At 55.2% G+C, this 22,186-nt stretch overlaps 1 protein-coding gene across 1 annotated transcript in view; it reads left to right on the top strand.

Annotated features, from left to right (window-relative positions):
- Positions 1 to 4,984: 4,984 nt before the first annotated feature.
- Positions 4,985 to 22,186, top strand: part of LOC133351275 (ski oncogene-like) — a 42,062-nt gene continuing 24,860 nt past the window's right edge. Inside the window, exons 1-4 of the mRNA XM_061566376.1 lie at positions 4,985 to 5,179; positions 5,726 to 6,957; positions 9,875 to 9,943; positions 10,551 to 10,616. Of these exons, the coding sequence (XP_061422360.1) occupies positions 5,790 to 6,957; positions 9,875 to 9,943; positions 10,551 to 10,616 (1,303 nt within the window). The 5' untranslated portion in view covers positions 4,985 to 5,179; positions 5,726 to 5,789. The remainder of the gene's footprint in view (positions 5,180 to 5,725; positions 6,958 to 9,874; positions 9,944 to 10,550; positions 10,617 to 22,186) is intronic.

Below are 22,186 nucleotides of genomic sequence, written 5' to 3'. Positions count from 1 at the left end.
AGGGTCCTCAGGAAATATTGCACAAACTAACTGACTGTCGTAAACGTAATACACGCGAATCGACAAGAAGTGTAAACTAATTTGAGAGCAATGGGTGTCAGAAAAGAAAAAAAAACTTTGGTGCATGCGAAAATAAACTCTGTGTTTTGGTCTAACTTCTGTTGATGAGACACTTGCACATCGAAGCCTGTCCACAGTTTTAGCTTGCCTGTCTTGAATCAATGCTGCTGACGTTATCATAATCACAATCGTTATATATACCGGAGGAGGAATCCGATGAGCCACGAAGCTCTTTATCACCGATGTCCAGCAAGTTACAGCAACAATCAAGAACTCTCCCAGGTGGCCACGTGCGGCTGATGGGATGTGCAAGAAATGTAATCGTATTATCGTCGTCGTTTTTATTTTTTACGTGGAGAAACTGAGATGTGAAAGAGACATTTCTGTCTGCTTATTTGTGATCCTCAAAGTGGCGTTAGCTGGGACATCTCGTCAACTCCGACTCCGCGAGGGACTTGGGACAGATCCACCTCGTAAAGTAACGAGAGAGCGAAGGGGGGACCCCGTCAAGTGTCAAAGTAAAAAAAAAATACGTAATTATTGACCTACAATTGGTTGCCCAAGCTTGCATTTAGTTTTGAAAAATCGGCAGGAATGTATTACTTATGACATTTGTACTTGTTTACTTTATTTACTGCTGTTTATGTTTCACACTTTGCACTCGTTTCGTTTCTTGTGTCATTTGTGGTTGTAACTCGTTGACCCCGCCTCGACTGGACATCTATGAAAAAATAGCCTCTTAGCTCATCGGATTCCCCGTAGGATAAACAAATATTCTGATTCAAATTAACATTAATCACAAATGAGAATAGGTTTTCCTTTTTTCTGGCAACAAAACAGGTGTTAAGATGTTAAAACACCTAACTGAAACCTTCTACAAGGAATCATGTCTGCATTAACCACAATACTTGTGGTCAGAATGCAAACAAAAAACGTGATAATGCATGCATTGTCTTTGAAGCTGATTGGTCCACATATAAATACATTTATATCAGTCATAGAGTGGCTGAAGGGTACAAGGCAATTACGTCACGGCGGCCATGTTGGGTGAGGTGAGGGTATGGTGGCCATGTTACATGGGGGGTGGTGTGGAGCAGGAGGGCGACGTCTTCCTAGCAGCTGATTGGTTGGTGTAGTGGGGGGTGATGACGTAATCCCCTAGCAACCACTTATCGGCGAGTAAGAGTTACGATATCACTACGACTTCGACGCACTGACTTACTTTGACTGTGCATCGCAATGGGGTGCAGTCGGACTGCTATTCTGGCTCCACTACATTGTGGATGGGAGAGGCTTTGGGGGAAACATATAATCGGTGACGTTTCGGGCAACAGCCCAATGCAGCGTCACCAAATAATTTCATGTTTGCTTTTGGGTTAGTCTGCGTGGCAGTCGTTTGATGCCAAATCCTTGTCGTTCATCCTTCCACCACCCGACGAGCTTGTCACGTTTACAAAGATATTATTTAGACGTGCCAATGTATTTACGAATTCTGAACTTTAAAACTCATTAATATTCGCGAAGGGGTGGGGGGGCTTTCGATGGGGGGGGGAGTGGGTATCTTAGCATGACATGGAACATCTCGTTTGCATAGGCGTCCAGGGTATTGATTGACACATAGCAAACACGTGATGACACGTGTACACATATACACGTTCAGTCTACAACAACACATCCCTTCTAGCTGTTCATAGGTGGGTGGGGGAGGTCTGAATAAAGGAAATCGCCCGACAGGTCAGACACCAAAGGAGTATTTTGCTATGAGTGTTTATGCACGCGTACAAATCAGAATCTTTAATTAGACTGGAGGAAATCCGATAAGCTATGAAGCTCTTTTTCATAATGTTCCTGTAGGGGCGGGTCAGCAAGTTACAACAAACGATTTTAAATAAACACGATAGGCGTGCAACATCGAGAAAAGGTAAAGCAAAGTCACTAAAAATAAATAAAGTTGGGTCGCGGTTGAACAGGGACCATCGACTACTTGATACTGGTGACGGAACGCCAGCCAAAGAAGTACACACACCCACTGCAGAGGAAGACGACCCCGTGGAGATGGAGCGATCATTATCAATCCGCTCGTGCACGGGAGGAGCGAGAGGGATCGTGGTCGCATCGCGAGACAGCTTACGGATGGAGGCGAATTGTGGAGGCCTCCATCCAGCAGCGAACTGAACAAAGCCCATGATGATGATGAATGCGCTCTGGACATTAATTAACATCATGCTAATCCCTCACATTAACATAGCCACTTCCGTGCTCTCGTTGAGGAGGCCGCTCTTCTATCTTACAGTTCCATGCTAATTTCTCACATTAACATCACTAGCCCCGGCCACTTCTTTATAACCCTTGGGCTACAGATTTCAAACCTTTTAAAACAGTCTGCCTCAGCAGCAGAGCATGCTTTCCCACCTGATGACGGACGCTTGTGTTGCGCCCGAAACGTCGTGATTTATTTGATTTCATACCTACGTGACTTTACCGAAAGAACCAAAGAGTATTAATTCTCAACCTCAATGCTGCTGGGGGGTTGTGTTGGGGTCATTCGAATCGAGTCATCTCGGATGAACCCTCGAACCGTGACCCCGAAGTCCCCCCTCTCTCTTAATTTGGAGCTTTCGTGACTGCAGGAATTATTCTTTGGTTCTTTCGGTAAAGTCACGTATAAAGATAAAATAATAAATTAAATTAAATACTATTTTCTTAGGTTTTTTTTTCGGTAAAGTCACGTAGGTAAAAACATAAAAAATTTAATGAAAATAGAATAAAATAAAACAAAAAATCACGACGTTTCGGAGGCAACACAAGTCTCCGTCATCAGGTGGGACCGTCACAGCCGAATGACGGAGACTTGTGTTGCCTCTGAAACGTCGTGATTTTTTATTTATTTTATTTTCATTAATTTTTGATGTTTTTACCTATGTGACTTTACCGAAAAAACCTAAGAATATGAATCCTTGCAGTCACGAAAGCTTCAAATCTAGAATTAAATTGAATACTAGAATACGACGTTTCGATTGCAACACAAGCAATCATCATCAGGTATAAATTAAATAGAAACACAAATCTAGTATACTTAGAAATGTAATACAACAGAGAGTCGGATAACATAATAGTCAACACCCTATCTGGTTGATTACGTTCTTCCTGAGAATGCATCCGCCCTTCTCTCTCTCACCCCCACCGAGGTGTCGAGGGGTCCCCACGCCGCCAGGAGGCGCCAGTGAGTAGCGCTAGGCTCAGATCGGGGGTCCCCCGCTCATCACGTCTCATCCCTACGATCCCATGGGGTCCCATTATCATCCCTTTGTCCTTTGGGTCCCCGACTCGTCCCTTATGGCTGTGACCCCTGAGAGTCCCATCACACCCCTACGATCCACGGGGTATCTAATATCATCCATATCGCCCACTGAGATCCCCATATTAATCCTATAACCTCCTGTATGACCCCTGGATCCCCTTCTCATCCCTGGACCATCGGGAATCACCTTCTGATCTAATTGTATATGTATAGAGCACGTTCACTCTAGGCACTTTAAGAAACGGTGACACGGAGTAGAATGCTTTAGATGGCAGTGGCGTGCTACAGGGATCGAGGAAGGAGTAACCGCAGCGATCAAGGGGTTTTTGGGGATCACGTAAGGGTAGGAAAAATACGGGAAAGTGGAGGGGCGAGGGGAGGGAATGGGGAAGAGAGAAGAGGTCACCCCTGGGTTCCTTTCTCTATAACCCCTCTAAATCCCCTTCTCGTCCATATGACCCCCTAGAATCCCGCTATTCCATCAGTATGACCCACTCGGTCCCCATCTAATCCTGGTGATCCCTCGAGATCCCCTTCTCATCCATATGACCCCCTAGGGCCCACCTACCCACCCGTAATGCTGACTGTGGGGCGGTCCCTTTTCTCATCGCCTCTGACACAAACGGGGTCCTCCCTTTCCCATCCCCAAGACCCCTTTCGAGGTCCCCATCTCACCCCTTCTCATCCCCAGGTCCCCCATCTCATCCCCGTGACCCCCCCCCCAGGTCCCCCCATCTCATCCCCGTGACCCCCCCCCCCCAGGTCCCCCCATCTCATCCCCGTGACCCCCCCCCCAGGTCCCCCCATCTCATCCCCGTGACCCCCCCCCCCAGGTCCCCCCATCTCATCCCCGTGACCCCCCCCCCCAGGTCCCCCCATCTCATCCCCGTGACCCCCCCCCCCCCCCCCAGGTCCCCCCATCTCATCCCCGTGACCCAGTGTGGTCCGCACGTCGGCCGCTTAAAATAGCAAGAAGCTCGGGATGTCCGTTTCCCCAGGCGGGGTGGAGGGGGGGCGGGGCTGGCGGGGGGTTGGTGGAGGGGGGCGGGGCTGGCGGGGCGAGGGGCGGTAGAGGGGGGGGGTGCCGGCGTCTGTCTGGGCGCCCGGAGTCTGAATGAGACGATTCACGCGACGGCGGGAACATGAATCAACCACAAACGGATGCCCTCCCCCTCTACCCCCCCACCCCCCAAAACCCCTCCCCTCAACTCCCCCCAGCCCCGCCCCGCTACCACGCGGCCACGGCCCCTCCCCCCGCCGTTGCCATGACGCGGGTGTGGAGAGGTGGAGGAGGTGGGTGGGGGTGGCCGGGCGAAGGGCGGGGCTGGTGGGGAGGAAGGGGGATGGGGGGAGGGGCCGTGCACGCTGCCGGGAATCGAGAGCGTCTCCCCCCCCCACACACTCCACCATCCCCCACACGCCCCGCCCCCACCCCGAACCGCCCCTCCCCCACCAGCCCCGCCCCTCCGCCTGGGGTTCAATGCCAGAGGCGCGCGGCGGGGCCCGAGGAGGCGGCGAAGGGGGGAGGGGGAAGCCGCGGGGAGAGGGAAGGGAGAGCGCGGGGAGAGGGGGGAGAGAGGGAAGGGAGAGGGAAGAGAGAGCGAAGGGAGCGGAAAGGGAGAGGGGGGAAAGGAGAGAGAGAGGGGGGGGGAAGCAGGAGGAGGAGGAGAGAACGCGCAGAGAGAGCGGCGGCGTCGGTGCGCGGTGCGCGGCAGCGGGAGCGGAGCGCGAACCAAAAGGAGACACGCAGAGAGAGGAGAGTGGAGTGGAGAGAGTGGAGTGGAGAGGAGAGAGAAGCGAGCAGGAGCGAGAGACGAGGTAAGAAGGGACGCGCGGGGTGACTGGGGATAGACGCGGGGACCCCCAGGGAGGGAGCGAGCGAGAGAAGAGAGGAGAGGGGTCCGAGGGGAACACGAGGAGGAGGACGAGGAGGAGGGCGGCGATCTCCTCCCCGCGCCGCGGGGACCCCGTGCGGGGTCCCGGGGAGACGCGGGGAGAGACGCGGGTAGGGGGGGGACCCTGGCGGAGGCCGCCGCCGCCGCGGTCGCCTCGCCCGGCGGCCTCCTCCTCCTCTTTGTTGCGCAAGGAGAGGGTGGAGGGGGGGTCTTGATCTCTCCTCGTGTTGTTGTTGATCCCTCGTGGTGTTGGTCCTTCTCCCCCTCCTCCTCTTCTCACATCGTCTTCATCTCCTGTTGTCCCTCGACCCCGCCACTCGTCACCATGCCCCACACTTCACCGACCCGACTCGTGATCCTGTAAACCTCTCGTGCTCATCTCTCTTCCCCTCCTCATAATCATCGCCACCATCACCACCCACACCGCCTCTTCACCTCCTCATAATCATCGCCCCCCCCCCCACTCAAGGCAGGCGTCGTCGAGCCGGGAGCCCCCCAAACTTCTCCTCCCGGGCCCCCCACCACTCCAAGCGATGGAGGAGGCGGCGGCGGCGGCTGCTGCCGCTGCTGCTGCGGCTGCCGTGGCGTCGGAGCAGTTCCAGGCCCACCCGGGCCTCAAGCAAACCCTGCGCCAGTTCCACCTGAGCAGCATGTCCTCGCTGGGGGGGCCCGCCGCCTTCACGGCGCGCTGCGCCTACGAGCTCATCTCTCGCAAGGACGCGGCCGAGGCCCCCGCGGGCCTGCAGAGGCCTCCGGCCCTGCCGGGGCCCCTGCTGGTGCCGCCCGACAGCTCCACGGAGCGCTGCGGGACTCTGCTGGAGGGCGAGAACATCACCTGCTTCGTGGTGGGCGGCGAGAAGCGTCTGTGTCTGCCGCAGATCCTCAACACGGTGCTGCGAGACTTTTCGCTGCAGCAGATCAACCAGGTGTGCGACGAGCTGCACATCTACTGCTCGCGATGCACCGCCGACCAGCTGGAGATCCTCAAGGTGCTCGGAGTGTTGCCCTTCGCGGCGCCCAGCTGCGGGCTCATCACCAAGACGGACGCAGAGCGACTCTGCAACGCGCTGCTCTACGGCTGGGCCAGCCCGGCCGCGGGCCGCAAGGGGATGGGGGCCGCGGCGGCCGGCGGCGGCCTCGGCGGTGGCCTCGGAGGAGCGGCCGGCGACGGCGTTAGCGGCGGGGCCGGCGGAGTCGTCGGCGGTGGTGGCGGCGGTGGTGGCGGTGGGTTGGGAGACTGTTCCCCGCCCGGTGGTGGTGGTGGTGGCGGTAGCGGCGGTGGTGGCGTGGGCCCGGCGCTTATCCGTCCTGACAAAAGCATCAGGATCTACCACGAGTGCTTCGGCAAGTGCAAGGGCCTCTTCGTGCCCGAGCTGTACACGCACCCGGGCGCGGCGTGCGTGCAGTGCCGCGACTGCCGCTTGCTGTTCCCACCGCAGCGCTTCGTGGCGCACTCGCACCGCAGCCCCGAGAACAGGACGTGTCACTGGGGCTTCGACCCGGCGCGCTGGAGGCGCTACCTGCTGCTGAGCGAGGAGTACGCGGAACGCGCCGAGCGGGAGAGGATGCGCGGCCTCCTTGACGCGCTCAAGGAGCGCTTCGAGCCGCACGGAGCGGCGGCCGCGCACGCCGGGAAGAGGGCGGCAGCGGCGGCCGTAGCAGCGGTGGCGGCACTCGGGAGCAAGGTGGGGAGTTCACACGGTGGTGGTGGTGGTGGTTGTTGTGGAGGTTGAGGTGGTGGAGGTTGTGGTGGTGGAGGTGGTGGTGGTTGTGGTGGTTGTTGTGGAGGTTGAGGTGGTGGAGGTTGTGGTGGTGGAGGTGGTGGTTGTGGTGGTGGTTGCATGGATGGTGGTGGTGGTTGTGGTGGTGGTTGCATGGATGGTGGTGGTGGTTGTGGTGGTGGTGGTAGTTGTGGTGGTTGCATGGATGGTGGTGGTGGTTGTGGTGGTGGTGGTTGCATGGATGGTGGTGGTGGTGGTTGTGGTGGTTGTGGTGATGGTTGCATGGATGGTGGTTGTGGTGGTGGTAATGGTTGTGGTGGTGGTGGTGGTTGTGGTGGTTGCATGGATGGTGGTGATGGCTGTTGTGACGGCGGTGGTAGTGGTTATTATTGTGGTGGGCTTGGTAGTTGTGATGTTAATGGTGTGGTGGTGGTGATTGTGGTGGATGTGTGGACTTCTTTAGCACCGTACGTACTAAACCGCGCTGATCGGAGGTGCGGTTGTTGTGGCGGTGGGTTCTGGTGGTGGATCATGGTTGTGACCGTGATGGTGGTCGTGGTGGGTGCTGTTTTGACAGTGGTGGGGTGGTGATTGTTGTGTCTGTGCTGTTTGTTGTTGTGATGATGGTGGTGATGTTTTCATGTCACATACCATGGCTACGTAACAGTAAAGAGATGACGCTCTATAACTATAACACATCTACGTAATGCCCACCACATTACACACACACATATACACCCAAACACGTGGTCACGACACACCTATACATCTAAGTACAGTTGTAAAACACTGGAGCACACACACAGGCACAACACACACATCCAGAACGCATGGCTTCAAGCACACACTTAATCACTGACACACACGCACACTTGGTGTTTGTCAATATCGACTATTTTTGAAGTATGTGCTGGCAGCAGAAGATATCAGAAAGCATAATTAACTGTTTGAGGTGGTAAATGGTTGGTGGTGACACGAAATGAGTACAATACGCCTACAAAATAAATACACTCACGGCACACACACCACACACCACACACACCACACACACATAACCCACATATACACAAAAACCACCCAAACTACACGCTGCACACCTCAAATACACACAAAGCGCCACACATACACACAAGTATCTACACAAACACACAGGCTTCTATAAATGCACACACGGTACACAGACACAACACTCGCCCCATACACACAAACCACACCACCCTATACAAACACACACACGCCCTGCACCCCCATACACGGAGTGTTGGCAGCTAGAAGGGCATGGTTTGGTTTGTGACAGGGCCGTTCAAATCTGTACACAGTGTACTGGAACTCGTGACCCGGGGTGTTGTGGGATTCTGGTTGTTGCAATTTTTATGTTTGTGACTTGGGATGTTGGGACTCGGCCGTGTTTAGCAATGCTGCTTGGTTGGGGGCATCTGGGGAAGTCGGTAATTTGTTGAAACTTTTACCTACTTGGTTTTGACCGCGTGGTGTGACGATCGTGGTTGTGATGTGGTCGATGGTGTTTGTGTGAATTCCGCGGTGGTTGTGATATTACGATGGTTGCTTTTCCCGTTGTGGCTCCCCGCGTGGTTTTGATTGTTAGCTGTGGTTGTGATTATCGTTGTGGTTAGGAGTCTGGTGGTGGCTGTGGTTGTGTTTTGTTGTAATAGTTATTCTCGTGGTGGTGGTAGTGGTGGGTGTGATTCTCGTGGTGGTGGTGGTGGTGCTTGTTATGGTTAAGGCGCGGGCCACATTGCAAAATCCGGGACTGAATGCGCGCGGTGCTCCCTGGGAGGAGGAGGAGGCGGCTGTTGAGTCACGTGGTTTCGATCAGGGCGGTGTCACGTGACCCGGCTTAGGGAGTCATCGGGCTGAGGACCAATCACGTGGTGTGGGTGAGGGGTTGGGTGTCGTGGGTGAGTGTTGGGTGATGGTGAGCGTCGTGGGTGAGCAGAGTGTTTGGTAAAATGAAAGGTGTTGTAAAGGGTATGTTGGTAAGGAGGCTGGTGAGGATGCATTGTTTGGGTGAGTTCGGTGCGTAGTGCGGGTGAGTGTAGTTGTGTTAGGTGAGTGTAGTTATTGGTGAGTAAGTAGTGAGTGGGTGAGATGTGCGTGTTAGGGGTGGGTTAGTCGGTCATATAGTGTGTGTAGGGGATGGTGCCGTTGGTCGAGACTGGTTACGGAATGGCAGTCAGAAGGAGAGTGCAGGGCCAAAAGGGATGATATCAGCTCGCCTGCGGGAGTAATTAAACTAAACATTTTTTTTATTTAACTAGGTAAGGCCCACTGAGCTATATAGATATTATTTCAGAAGCGACCTGGTCACAAATTACTTGTAAATTTCTAGCAGCCAAATACTGTAAACGCATGTTGTTTCTAAATATGGAGGGAAATCCGGAGAAAAATGCATGCAACCTCGGTGTAAACGTGCAAACTCCAAATATACAACAGGCGTCAGGGTTGGGATTGAACAACCCACGACCGCCTGCGCATACCAGCTGAGGTAGTTAACATCTGGCTACTGTGGCATTGCAACTCTGCGGTTGGCGGTGATGACATTCAGCAGTGAAGTAGACCATGGCTCATGCTGGGCCCCAGGTGAGACTGCGACACAACACTGGGTTCCGTTAGCACGGGAGTCAGGGCCCAGTGAAGAGACACCACACAGATTGGCCCCCTGAAAACGATGGACTGACGTTTGGCAGTCCATAGGGGACACAGACAGGTTGGAGCCCGTGAAGACATGGATCCAGATCGGGCCCCTGAAAACTGTGGGACCCAGACTAGGGTCACAGAAACACACAGATTGGACTCGAGGGGACACGGATTGGCCCCCCGATCTCCCCCCACCACCCATCCCACCGCTCTTCGCACGGGACCCGCGGGCCCTGCAGGGAAAGTGGCCGTAAAAGGCCGCGGGGCGCCGCGACGCAGGAAAGTGCTGGGCGGCTCCCGCTCGCTTTGTGCGTCTAGACGGGCGCTGTGCCGCCTAATTAAGCCTCAATGATGACGCCTCACCCGGCAGGGGAGGGAGAAGAGCGTGTTGGAGAGAGGGGGGGGTACTAATAGTGCGTGGTAACAGCTACCCCCCCCCGCACCCCACACACACAACGCGCTTCTCCCCATTTGAGATCATTAACGGAGATCGCAGATCCCAGGAGGTGGTTGGGGGTTGTACTGTACTCCCACGGTGTGCCACTGGGGAGGGGCATGGGCTTGGTGGTGTTTTGTGGGAAGAGAATGAGAGATGGAGAGAAGATGTGGGAAGATGGAACAGAGTGGTTTGTAGATGTGGGAGTTCACGTGGGTGGGGATGGAGAGAGATGGGGGAGGGAAGGTATATGCGCTTGGAGAATGAAAGAAAGATGATGTGGGAGATTGGGAGGAGGGTTTATGGATAGAGAAATTGAGAGTTAATTTGGGGCTGGGGAGAGAGTTTTAGATGGCAGTGGGGGGGGGGGGGAGATGTAGCGATGTCTACAGGAAGCTGGAGAGTGGGAGCTACCGAGAGGTTGGTTGTCGTATAATCTGATGTGGCTGTGTGGTTGTCTGGGGCTGTCGCGTGTGGAGTCGCCGTGGACGGAATGGGGAAGTTTGAGGCGTCCGGGCCCCGCGGTTCCCCGTCTCGTCGGTGGGGTGAGGGGGTGAAGTGTGGGAGGGCTGTCTGGCTGTCCGGGGGGGGGGGGTCAGCACATGCAGTCTACACCGCATGCAGTCTACACAGATCACTACAGTCTATACAGTATCTGCAGGACATAGTCTGCTGGACATCTCTAAAAAATAGTGTGTATATAGCTCATAGGATTCCTCCAGTAGAAATATTCTGATAGTCAATGCTACAGGCAAACACGTCCAGTAAATATCATTCAACCTGGGTCGTCCAGGCAGGGGTGAGTTTGGGGGGTGAGTTGGGGGGTGAGTTGGGGGGGTGAGTTTGGGGGGTGAGGCTGGATGATGCCGTGTGAGGTGGGCTAGGGATGTGAGTTTGTAGTAAGGACGGGTTTGAGTGAGGTATGGCTGTGTGAGTGCGTGTGGGGGTGAGTGTAGCGGTTAGCGAACATCCGTGACGCTTATCTGAACCGTTCCTGGGTCGACTCAGCCTCAAATGAGTACCTGGTGCGGTGTGTAAGCATCGTCACTGGAGAGACAAAGGCGGCCGGGCGTGGTGTTGGCCACCCCACCCATTCGTGTGCCGTTTCGGCCTTGACATGTGCTCGCCAACAGCACTTGCCCCGACACTCCGTAAAGTCTGTACGGGGAGATATTTGTCTTTTTAGTGGGGGTGAGTTAATAGTGAGACGACGAGGAGGAGGAGGCTGCTGCTGGTGGCCGGGTGGGGTGAGCGTGCGAGCGAGGAGGAGAGGGAGGAGGAGGAGGAGAGGGAGGAGGAGAGTGAGGAGGAGGAGAGGGAGGAGGAGAGGGGGGGGGAGGAGGAGGAGAGGGAGGAGGAGAGGGAGGAGGAGGAGGAGAGGGAGGCGAGGGCTTGGCGAGACGTCGCTACAGCTGTGGATGAGGAAGTGGGCGCCGCCAGACGGAGCGGGATGCGGTGGAGCCCAATCCGGTCGGTGCGGCGAGACGCGGGGGGGAGGGGCGGGGGAGGAGGGTGAGGGGCGGGGGCGACTTCCCCTCCTTTAACCCCTCCCCCTACTCCACCCCCTCCCTCAACTCCACCCCTCCCCCACACACGGGGGGTTTGGTGGCGGTGTCTGTGGTGTGTTCTGATTGGTTGTGTCTGTGGTCTGTTCTGATTGGTTGTGTCTGTGGTTTGTTTCTGATTGGTTGTGTCTGTGGTGTGTTCTGATTGGTTGTGTCTGTGGTGTGTTCTGATTGGTTGTGTCTGTGGTTTGTTTCTGATTGGTTGTGTCTGTGGTGTGTTCTGATTGGTTGTTTCTGTGGTGTGCTCTGATTGGTTGTGTCTGCGGTGTGTTCTGATTGGTTGTGTCTGTGGTGTGTTTCTGATTGGCTGTGTCTGTGGTGTGTTCTGATTGGTTGTTTCTGTGGTGTGCTCTGATTGGTTGTGTCTGTGGTGTGTTTCTGATTGGTTGTTTCTGTGGTGTGCTCTGATTGGTTGTGTCTGCGGTGTGTTCTGATTGGTTGTGTCTGTGGTGTGTTTCTGATTGGTTGTGTCTGTGGTGTGTTTCTGATTGGTTGTGTCTGTGGTGTGTTCTGATTGGTTGTGTCTGTGGCGTGTTCTGATTGGTTGTGTCTGTGGTGTGTTCTAATTGGTTGTGTCTGTGGTGTGTTTCTGATTGGTTGTGTCTGTGGTGTGTTTCTGATTGGTTGTGTCTGTGGCGTGTTCTGATTGGTTGTGTCTGTGGTGTGTTCTGATTGGTTGTGTCTGTGGTGTATTCTGATTGGTTGTGTCTGTGGTGTGTTTCTGATTGGTTGTGTCGCGGTGTGTTTCTGATTGGTTGTGTCTGTGGTGTGACGTGTGCGCCCCGTGTGTGTGTAACTGGTTTTGTGTATCTTTATCAACGTGTCTGTGTGTGTTTTCGTGGGGAGCGGCAGCGTAGTGGTTAGCGCGATGCTGCGCTGCGAACCCGGTCACCCGCGTTCAATTCACACTCTCGGCCAACACCAGTGATGATTATCTGAACCGGTCCTGGGCCTCCCCTAGATCGACTCGAACTCAAATATGTACCTGGTCCGGTGTGTAAACATCGCGACTGGGGAGACTAAAACATAGTCCTGGACCATCCACCCCCTCCTGTGTTGTATCGGCCTTCACAGGTGCTCGCTAACAGCACTTGCCCAAACAATCTCTTTAGGCTATACGGGGGATCTTTGTAGTTGTCAAATGGCTTAGACTATGTGTGGATACGTGTGGATACGTATCCCTCCATCCTCTCGGCAGTGGCCACGTGTCCCTTTGCCCCTTTCACGTCTGTGTCTAAGTGTGTCCCTTTATCACCTGTCCATTTGTCCCATGCGTCTCTATCACTGGTCGATGTGTCCGCGTATCCGCCCTTTCCCGGCATCACTGCATTCAGTTCAGAGATAAGTGAATAAGAAATCGTGAGTGTATATTAAGAGCGTGTGTCGAGGAGTATTAATCGGGGAGAAGTGTTAGACTGCGTGTGAATGAATGATTGTCAGTGTGGCGATGAGCGTTTGACAGTGAGTCATTGAATCAGCGATTGTGTGTCGGTGTGTTGAGTCGCATAAGTGTACACAATTCTAATAAGTGTGTGAATTGATGTGTGAATTTTGCATTGGTGGTGAGTATCATTTAAGTGTGAGTGGGATGAGTGTTTGAACGTTGCTGAGTTTGGATGAGTGTTGATTATGGTTCGGTATGTGGCTGGGTAGTGAGTGTGTGGGTCGGTATGTGGTCGAGTGGTGAGTGTGTGGGTGAGTGTGCCCCATTCATTACTCAACTTCCACCAGTTCGCCGAGGAACGCGAGGAATCTGAGCCTCTGACCACGTGCAGCCAATCACAACGCCTCGAATTCATCTGTAAATGAGCCCTCCATTGCGGCCTCTGGTTCTTGGAAATCAGCTCCACACACAAACACGCTTCTCACGCACACACTCACACTCTGTATTACACTCACTCTGTATTACACACACACACTCATATACATATACAAAGACACTCACTAATATACACACTTAGATACAATACATAATTGCCTTAACAGACTTGGGGCAAGTTCTATTAATGAGCATTGTATACCCTTTAACAGTCTGTTGGGTTAAGTGCTGTTAGCGGCCACCGATGAAGGCCAGACAGGCACATTAAGGGGGTGGGTGGCCAACACCACGCCCGGCCACCTTTGTTTCCCCAATGCTGATGGTTACACACCGCACCATGTGTTTATTTAAGGCTGAGTCGGCCTTGGGGAGGTCCATGACGGGTTCAAAAATAATCGTCACTGGTCTTGGCCGTGAGCGGAAATTGAACGCATGGGTCAGCAGCGGGTTACGTAATGCAGGGCGTTCACCACGACCGCCGCACGGCAGCTCTCGTGCCAGGCTAGGTGCACATCCAGTGCCTCTGCTTTGTATTAAAGAGCTCATTACATTCAGTGAGTGAATCGTTGGGAGATTGCACCATGAGGCCTTGATGTCAACATATAAACACCCATCCGGTCAGGTGCTCCAGCAGTGGAGCGAGCGGCTCGCAATCGGAAGGTCGCGAGTTCAATTCCTGGTTGACTCGGCCCATAATCCCTGCAGGGTCGATAAAATAGGCACCACTTTGTGGAGAAGATGAATCGGTGGTTGTATTATGGATAGTCTCAACTCGCCACCGCCATAATGTGGAATTTCCGCAGCTGGCTCTGATTGGTTAAGGCATCTTCGCCACAGCCGCTCTGTCTGAATGACCATGGGGGAGAGAGAGAGAGAGAGGGAGGGGGGGAGACAAAGGCGGACGTGAGTCGAGACGAAAGTGGAGCTTCGTGCCTCGGCTGCGGGGGGGCAAAGGTCGCCGGGCAGGCAGCCCCCCCCTAATCCCCCTCCCTGCCCTGGCCCCGCCCACCGCGCCGTCTGCCACGGCGGCTGCCGCGGCCCCCTGCGAGCGGGGGGTTGCCATGGTGACGGGGTCACCGGGGTCTCTGGAGGCCACGGGAGAGGCCGCCGGGTGTCGAGGTGGGGGGGTCGAGGTGGGGGGGGGGGTCGAGGTGGGGGGGTCGAGGTGGGGGGGGGTCGAGGTGGGGGGGGGGTCGCCCCGGGGGGCATGGGAGTCACTCCGCGTATAGGGGGACCCCCTCGCCCCCCCACTTTGCCTACGTCTCCCTTCCCTGGGGTGTCTTCGTGGGGGGCGGGTCCCTGTGGGGAGGGGGTCCCCCTGTGAGGGGGGGGGGTCCCCCTTTTGGGGGGGGGTCCCTCCTTTTCCTGGGTGTCGGGCAAGACAGCGGCGTGGAGCTGCTGGTCTGTAATGGTGGTGGTGGTGTCCTGTCAGGGTGTGCTGTACACACACGAGGGGGTTGTGTGGTATGCCTCGGGGTATCTGTGATGTATCGTGGTGTTCTGCCGTGGTGGATTAGAGGGGGGGGGGGTTCGTTTGTCGTATACCCGTGGGGTGGTGATGTATATACACGGCGTGTGATGTCCTCCAGTGGTGGTGTGTATGGTCGTTGGGTGCCATGGTTTGTATGTGCTGTGTGTGGTGTGTAGTGTGATGTGCAGTCCGTGTTGTGGATACGCGGCCTGGTGTACAAATTGCGTGGTGAACGCGGCGAACCCGAGTTCGATTCCCACTCACGACCAAATCGGTGACGAATATCTGACCCGGTCCTGAGCCTCCCCTTCGTCGACTCCCCAACTCCTCTTAAATGAGTACCGGAGTGTGTGTGTGTATCACAACATCAGCACTGGGGGAGACAAAGCTGGCCGGGCGTGATTGCTAACTCACACCACACTTGGTGAAGGCTATGGGGGGGGGGGGTATCTTTGTCTTTGGGTGTTACACGTGTGGTGTGATGGCCAGAGATGTGTGTTGTGGATTAGTGGTGTGTGTGTGTGATCCGTGCTGGTGTGTGATGTATGCGAGTGGGGGGATCGGCAATGCGGGGGGTGGTGTGGATTAGTGGGTGTGGAGCAGTCGTGTTGTGGCTGGGTCCCTGTGGTGTGCCCACCCCCGCTGCCCCGCTGTTTGCCAGATGGGGGGGGGGGCAGAGAGGAGTGGTGGTGGTGGTGTTGGTGGTGTTGTGGGGGGTACGTAATGCGTGAGGAATTCGCGTCTGGGCAGACTCTGTGAGTACAGCGGCCAGGCTGAGCGGGTGTGGGGGGCCGCATGACGACTACACACAGCTCCCAATAACCTAAACACACACTCGTATATTCACACACATCATACACACACACTCATCATACACACTCATCATACACCCTCGTCATACACACACCGTCATATAAACAAACCCTCATCATACACACTCATACACACACTCGTCATACACACTCGTCATACACACTCGTATAAACACATACAACAGGGCAAAGATAGCCCGTGTAGCCTTCATAGACTGTAGGAGCAAGCGCTGTTAGCGAATTCGGCACCACGAGGGGGTGGGTTGGCCAGCACCACGCCCGGCCGCCTTTGTCTCCCCGAGTGGCGATGTTTACACACCGCACCCGGGTGCTCAGTTGAAGCTGAGTCGACCTAGGGGAGGCCCAGGACCGGTTCAGATATTCGTCACCGGTGTTGGCCGTGAGCGCGGCGCGCAAACCGCTACACTACCGCTCCCCACCCTTTGTCTAAACACACACAAGCACACACAAACGCGCACACACACACGCGCACACACACGCACGCGCACACACCCACACACGCACGCGCACACTCACACACGCGCACACATACACACACACGTACACTACTATACACATCCGCACTCAGAGCCTAAACACACGCGCATGTCTACACAGTCTCACTCGTAGCCTAAACACACTCACACACCCAAATGACTCCACTACACACTCGCTCATATGTATGTACAAATATACGTATACGCACATCTAATGTGATCTCAAATCTTGGTTGGTTGTTGGCTCAGCCAATCATCCCTCCCGGGTCGATAAATAGATTCGTCACAGGAGCGTGTCCACATCCAAAACGGGCTCAGCACCAGATCAACTTTTGACAGTGGCGCTCATAGGATGAACAAACTTTCGCACACAGGCAAAGACAAAGATCCCCGTATATCCTTAAAACCTACCACACTTTCACAATCAGGACCATTACATTATTGCTGAACTCGGAGCCGACACACTGCAAAGTTTCACTCATAGCTTAAACAAACATCTGCGTTAGACAACGATCCCTCATGTGGCCTTAGCAGACTGTAGGGGCGAGTGCTGTTAGCGAGTTTGCACCTATGAAGGCCGGCACGACACACCAGGAGGTGGGTGGCCAACACAACGCCCGGCCGCCTTTGTCTCCCTAGTGGCGATTTTATTTTTTACACACCATCTGAGGCTGTACTCACACTCGTACAACAACAGCCAGCCACGTGGGTTAGGTGCCAGGCTATGTGCAGTTTGAGGTCGTCACGAGAAGTTGTGGAGGGATCGTGGCTGGCAGGAAGTCACGGCACAGACCCCAGGTGTGGTATGCGTTGATTGACCGGCGATGGCTGGCAGATGCATAACATGTTCTGCCCGCTGTGCCACTTTGATGCGGTTTATCCACCCCGGCGCTCGTTGTTGTGAGCGTAGCACATATACACACACACATACCGGTTAGCGTATTGCACTGATCCTTGTGCCCCGAGTTGAATTCCCACTCAAGACAAAACACAGTGCCCAGTAGAGTATTTGAGACGTTCCTGGGCCTCCTCCCCCCCCCACCCCCCACGAGGTCGACAGCCTTAAATGAGTTCCTGCTGCTGCCGCCGCCGAGGCGTGCACAAAACATCGCCACTGGGGAGACAAAGGCGGGCGTCGGTGCCAAGCCACCCCCCACCCCTGCGTCGTGTGCCGTGTTGGCCTTCATAGGTGCTCGCTAACAGCGAACAACCTGTTAAAGACGACACGGGAGGTGGGGTGGTGGTGGTGGGGGGGGTCAATCTTTGTCTTTGTTGGGTGATGGGGTGGTGGTGGGGGTGGTGATGGGGGTTGGGGGGGGTGGTGATGGGGGTTGGGGGGGTGGGGGTGGTTGTGATGGGGGTGGTGGAGGTTGTGATGGAGGTGGTGATGGTGGGTGGTGGTGATGGGGGTGGTGGTGGTGATGGGGGTGGTGGTGGTGGAGGTTGTGATGGGGGTAGGGGTGATGGGGGTGGTGGTGGTGGGTGGGTTGGGGGGTCGAGCGGCTGTCAGTTCTCAGACCCAGACCCCCGTACCCCTCACGCCCCCCCCGCCTGTCTCGTGAAATAAATGATGGAGACTTCACGCCCCGTATTCAGGGAACAGATGCAGACGGGGGGTGCGGCCATTTCCCTTCACTCAAAAGTCCCACAAGCAGCCTCACTCACTCACTCACCCCGGCGTTACCCCACCCCCCCCCCCCCCACGTTACATTCTTAGCGTTACTTTCTCGCGTTACCTGCAGCCCCCAGGGTAACTTCCCTGGTTACCTCCACGCGTTACCGACCTCTGTAGGTACCACCCAACCCCACCACCCCCCCCCCCCCCCCGCTCTTACTCTCCCTGCTCGTTGGCCTTGCGATGGTCGCCAGTCAGATTCACTTTTAAATCGCCCCCTTCCTGTGTTAACACGCGGTGGTGGAGGGGGGAAGAGCCGGGCATTCCTTGGGCGAGGGGGAGCCTATCGGGGTACAAAGTGGACCCCCGTACGACCGAGAGATGTTGTGGCTGGCTGTGCGAAAGGGTCCCTATCTGTGAGCCGCTGTTTAGTGGTTGAGGGGGGCCTATTGCCCCCCCCCCCACTCCTCTCCCTTGTGCTCGAGGTACTTCAGAATGAGCCACGGGGCGGGGTGAGCACTTCTCCCCCCCACCACCCTCACCCCCGCCCCCTCTCCTGCCCCTTTATTGTGCGTCCCCGGGGTCAGGACGGGGTCCCTTTTAAAGGGGTCACAAAAGGTTAGAACGCAAATTTGTGGGAAGGATGGGGTGAGTGGAGGGGGGGTGGGAGAGACGTGTGGAGAGTAGTGGCGGTGTGGTGGGGGGGGGGAGTTCAGTGATAAAACCACGCCACGACATCAAAAGAGGCTGAGCGAGGGCGGGAGCGGACGTGCAGATGGGAGTGGGGTGCTGGGGGGGGTACAGAGGTCCCCCCCCACACCCCCCCAAGATGTGCGTGTGTGTGAGGGCGCGACACTGCCCAGGTGTGAGGAGTGCCCAGGTGTGAGGGTCGAGGCGGCGAGGTGTGTGTGTGTCCGTGGGGGGCTCACAACTCTGCGACCGAAAAAACTCCCGTGAAGCCAAAACACGGCGGAGTCGGGTTACGGGTGGCGGTGGTGGGGGGGGGGACAGGCATTCTGTGTGTGGGTTTCTCTTGGTATGTATCTGTATTGTGTGTGTGTATCTGACGATCTGTTTGGGTTGAGTGTGGAGTATATCTGTCTGTGTTTTGGGCGAGTAGATCTGCGCGCGTGTGTTTGCGAGTGTGGTATTGTCTGTGTTTGGGTGAGTTTTTTTGTGTCTGTCTGTGGGTGCATGGACTGTATACAAAGACAAAGATCCCCCAGTATAACTTGAACAGACTGTTGGGGTGAGTGCTGTTAGCGAGCATCTATGAAGGCCGGCACAGCACACGAAGTGGGGTGGGTAGCCAACACCACGCCCGGCCGCCTTTGTCTCCCCAGTGGCGATATGTGGGAGCGGTGGTGTAGCGGCTAGCGCGCTGCCCTGCGAACCTGGCCACTAAGGTTCGATACCCGCTCACGGCCAACACCGGTGACGATTATCTGAACCGTTCCTGGGCCTCCCATAGGTCGACTCAGCCTCAAATGAGTACCTGGTGCGGTGTGTAAACATCGCCACTAGGGAGACAAAGGCGGTCGGGCGTGGTGCTGTCCACCCACCCTCCCTCTCGTGTGCCGTGCGGGTCCTTAACAGATGTTTTCTAACAGCACTTGCCCCCCAAGAGTGATAAGGCTATATGGGAGATCTTTGGAAACTTTATCTGTGTTCATCTATTCCTGTCACAGCGTTTGGGGCGAATTCGCAAAATAGATATGCAGACTATACTTATCCATATGTCCCGTCTCTGCATGGAAAACTAAAATAATTGGGGTTTTTGTTAGTGCAAGCCAACGGTCCCACGGCCTTCTGGGAGTACGTCGTTTTAGCAGCCGCATTGATCCCCGATACAGAGAAAAACTCTGCACGTATTTTTTTCGACTCTCAGTTTCTCATCAGTAGTCATGGCTTGCTTTTGAATCGATGCTGTTAAGCTGCCGGATGCAATGGGCAAAGGACCCTCCTGCTTGTAAGATATGGGCCATCGTAGTTCGACACGTAATTGTAAATTGCGTAACAAAATGAGAGATTTATGAATGGGCCCGTGTATTCGCCTGCTTAATTTTTGCTCACCTTTTTTCTCCACAACGACGCGAATAATTACGTTGTGGGGTTTTTTTGTATGGGGTAAATGTATGCACAGCATACACTTACCGCCACCCACCCGCCAGCAGACACGCTTGTGTATTAGAATCGCGTTTGAGTTGGGGAGGAATTGATTGAGGATGAGTTGGGGTAGGGGGATGGGGGTCTGAGTGTGATGGGTGGGTGGGTGGTGGGTGTGCATGCGAGTGTTGTGTGCGGAGTCTGCCCCCGTGACCTGCTGTCAGCGAGCCTTCGACACTTCACTTGACTTCAAGGTGCACCTAGGCTGGCACGAGACGAGTGGGGACGTCATCGCTACTTAGTAGTTGTCGGTGTTGGTAAGAGCACGGCCTGTGCTGCATATGTGGAAGTCTGTGTGCGAGTCGGTGTATGTGAGTGGGGAGCAGTGGTTCAAACCCGGCGACTATAATTCATTTTCCGCTCAGGCCACCAGTGACGATTATCCGAACCGGTCCTGGGCTTTCTAGGTCGACTCGGCCTCAAATGAGTACCTGGTGCGGTGTGTAAACATCGCCACTCGGGGAGACAAAGGCGACCGGGCGTGGTGCTGGCCACTCACCCCCTCGAGTGGCCACCGTGCCATCTTTCATAGGTGCTCGCTAACAGCACTTGCCCCAAACATCTGTTAAGGCAACACGGGGGATCTTTGTCTTGTTGGTGTGTGAATGTATGTTAGTGCATGTTAGTGCATGTTAGTGTATGTTAGTGTATATGAGTGTCAGAGTGAGTGTGGGTGCTGGGCGGGCAGGCAGGCAGGGTTCGCTCTAACTGGCTCCAGGTGTCTCTCTCTGCCTTGGCGGTGGAATTCGTGGTCCGGGTCACCTCTCACCGCTCGCCACGGCACCAACCCGTGGGCCTGGCAGCTCGGGCTGGGAGGGTAGTTTGTGTGTGTGTTATACCCTTGTGTGTATCTCGCTAACAGCACTTTCCCCAACAGCCTTTGTGTGTATTTGTATCTGTGTGAGTGTAACTGTGTGTCTGTGTGTATGTATGTGTCTGTATACTGTGTGTGTGTGTCTGTGTGTGTGTATGTCTGTGTGTCTGTGTACTGTGTGTGTCTGTGTGTGTGTATATGTGTGTGTGAGTGTAACTGTGTGTGTGTGTGTGGCTGTGTATGTGTGTCTGTGTGTGAGTGTAACTGTGTCTGTGTGTGTGTCTGTGTGTGTCTCTGTATATATATGTGTGTGTATGTGTGTGTGTCTGTGTGTGTGTGTGTGTATATGTGTGTCTGTGTGTATGTATGTGTCTGTATACTGTGTGTGTGTGTATATATATGTGTGTGTGAGTGTAACTGGGCGTGAGCTCGCGCCGTCCGGTCATTGTCTGGGGGAAGGGAACTCAAGACGCGGCCTTTCCGCTCGAGAGCAAAGAATTCTGGGAAAGTTCCATGTGGAGGAAGTGGGCTCTGCTCCTCCTCGCCTCACCACCGCACACACCATCACCTCACCCTCTCCTCGACCCACCACCCCATACTCAACATCCCATATCCTCCCCCATCATCACTCGCCGCCTCTTGCTATCTCATCGCCCTTCACACACCGCTCTTCACACACCGCTCACCATCCCACGCAACCTCACCATCCCACGCAACCTCACCATCCCACGCAACCTCACCATCCCACGCAACCTCACCATCCCACGCAACCTCACCATCCCACGCAACCTCACCATCCCACGCAACCTCACCATCCCACACAACCTCACCATCCCACGCAACCTCACCATCCCACGCAACCTCACCATCCCACGCAACCTCACCATCCCACACCTCACCATCCCACGCAACCTCACCATCCCACGCAACCTCACCATCCCACGCAACCTCACCATCCCACGCAACCTCACCATCCCACGCAACCTCACCATCCCACGCAACCTCACCATCCCACACCTCACCATCCCACGCAACCTCACCATCCCACGCAACCTCACCATCCCACACCTCACCATCCCACGCAACCTCACCATCCCACACCTCACCATCCCATGCAACCTCACCATCCCATGCAACCTCACCATCCCACGCAACCTCACCATCCCACGCAACCTCACCATCCCACGCAACCTCACCATCCCACGCAACCTCACCATCCCACGCAACCTCACCATCCCACGCAACCTCACCATCGCACGCACCTCACCAGCCCACCACCTCACCATCCCACCAACCTCACCATCCCACCAACCTCACCATCCCACGCAACCTCACCATCCCACACCTCACCATCCC

This window comes from Lethenteron reissneri, chromosome 36, assembly GCF_015708825.2.
Source record: "Lethenteron reissneri isolate LAM-NWPU_2019-01 chromosome 36, ASM1570882v1, whole genome shotgun sequence".
Lineage (NCBI taxonomy): Eukaryota > Metazoa > Chordata > Hyperoartia > Petromyzontiformes > Petromyzontidae > Lethenteron > Lethenteron reissneri.
Note: the sequence above shows the minus strand (reverse complement) of the source record. Positions and strands in the feature narration are given on the sequence as shown.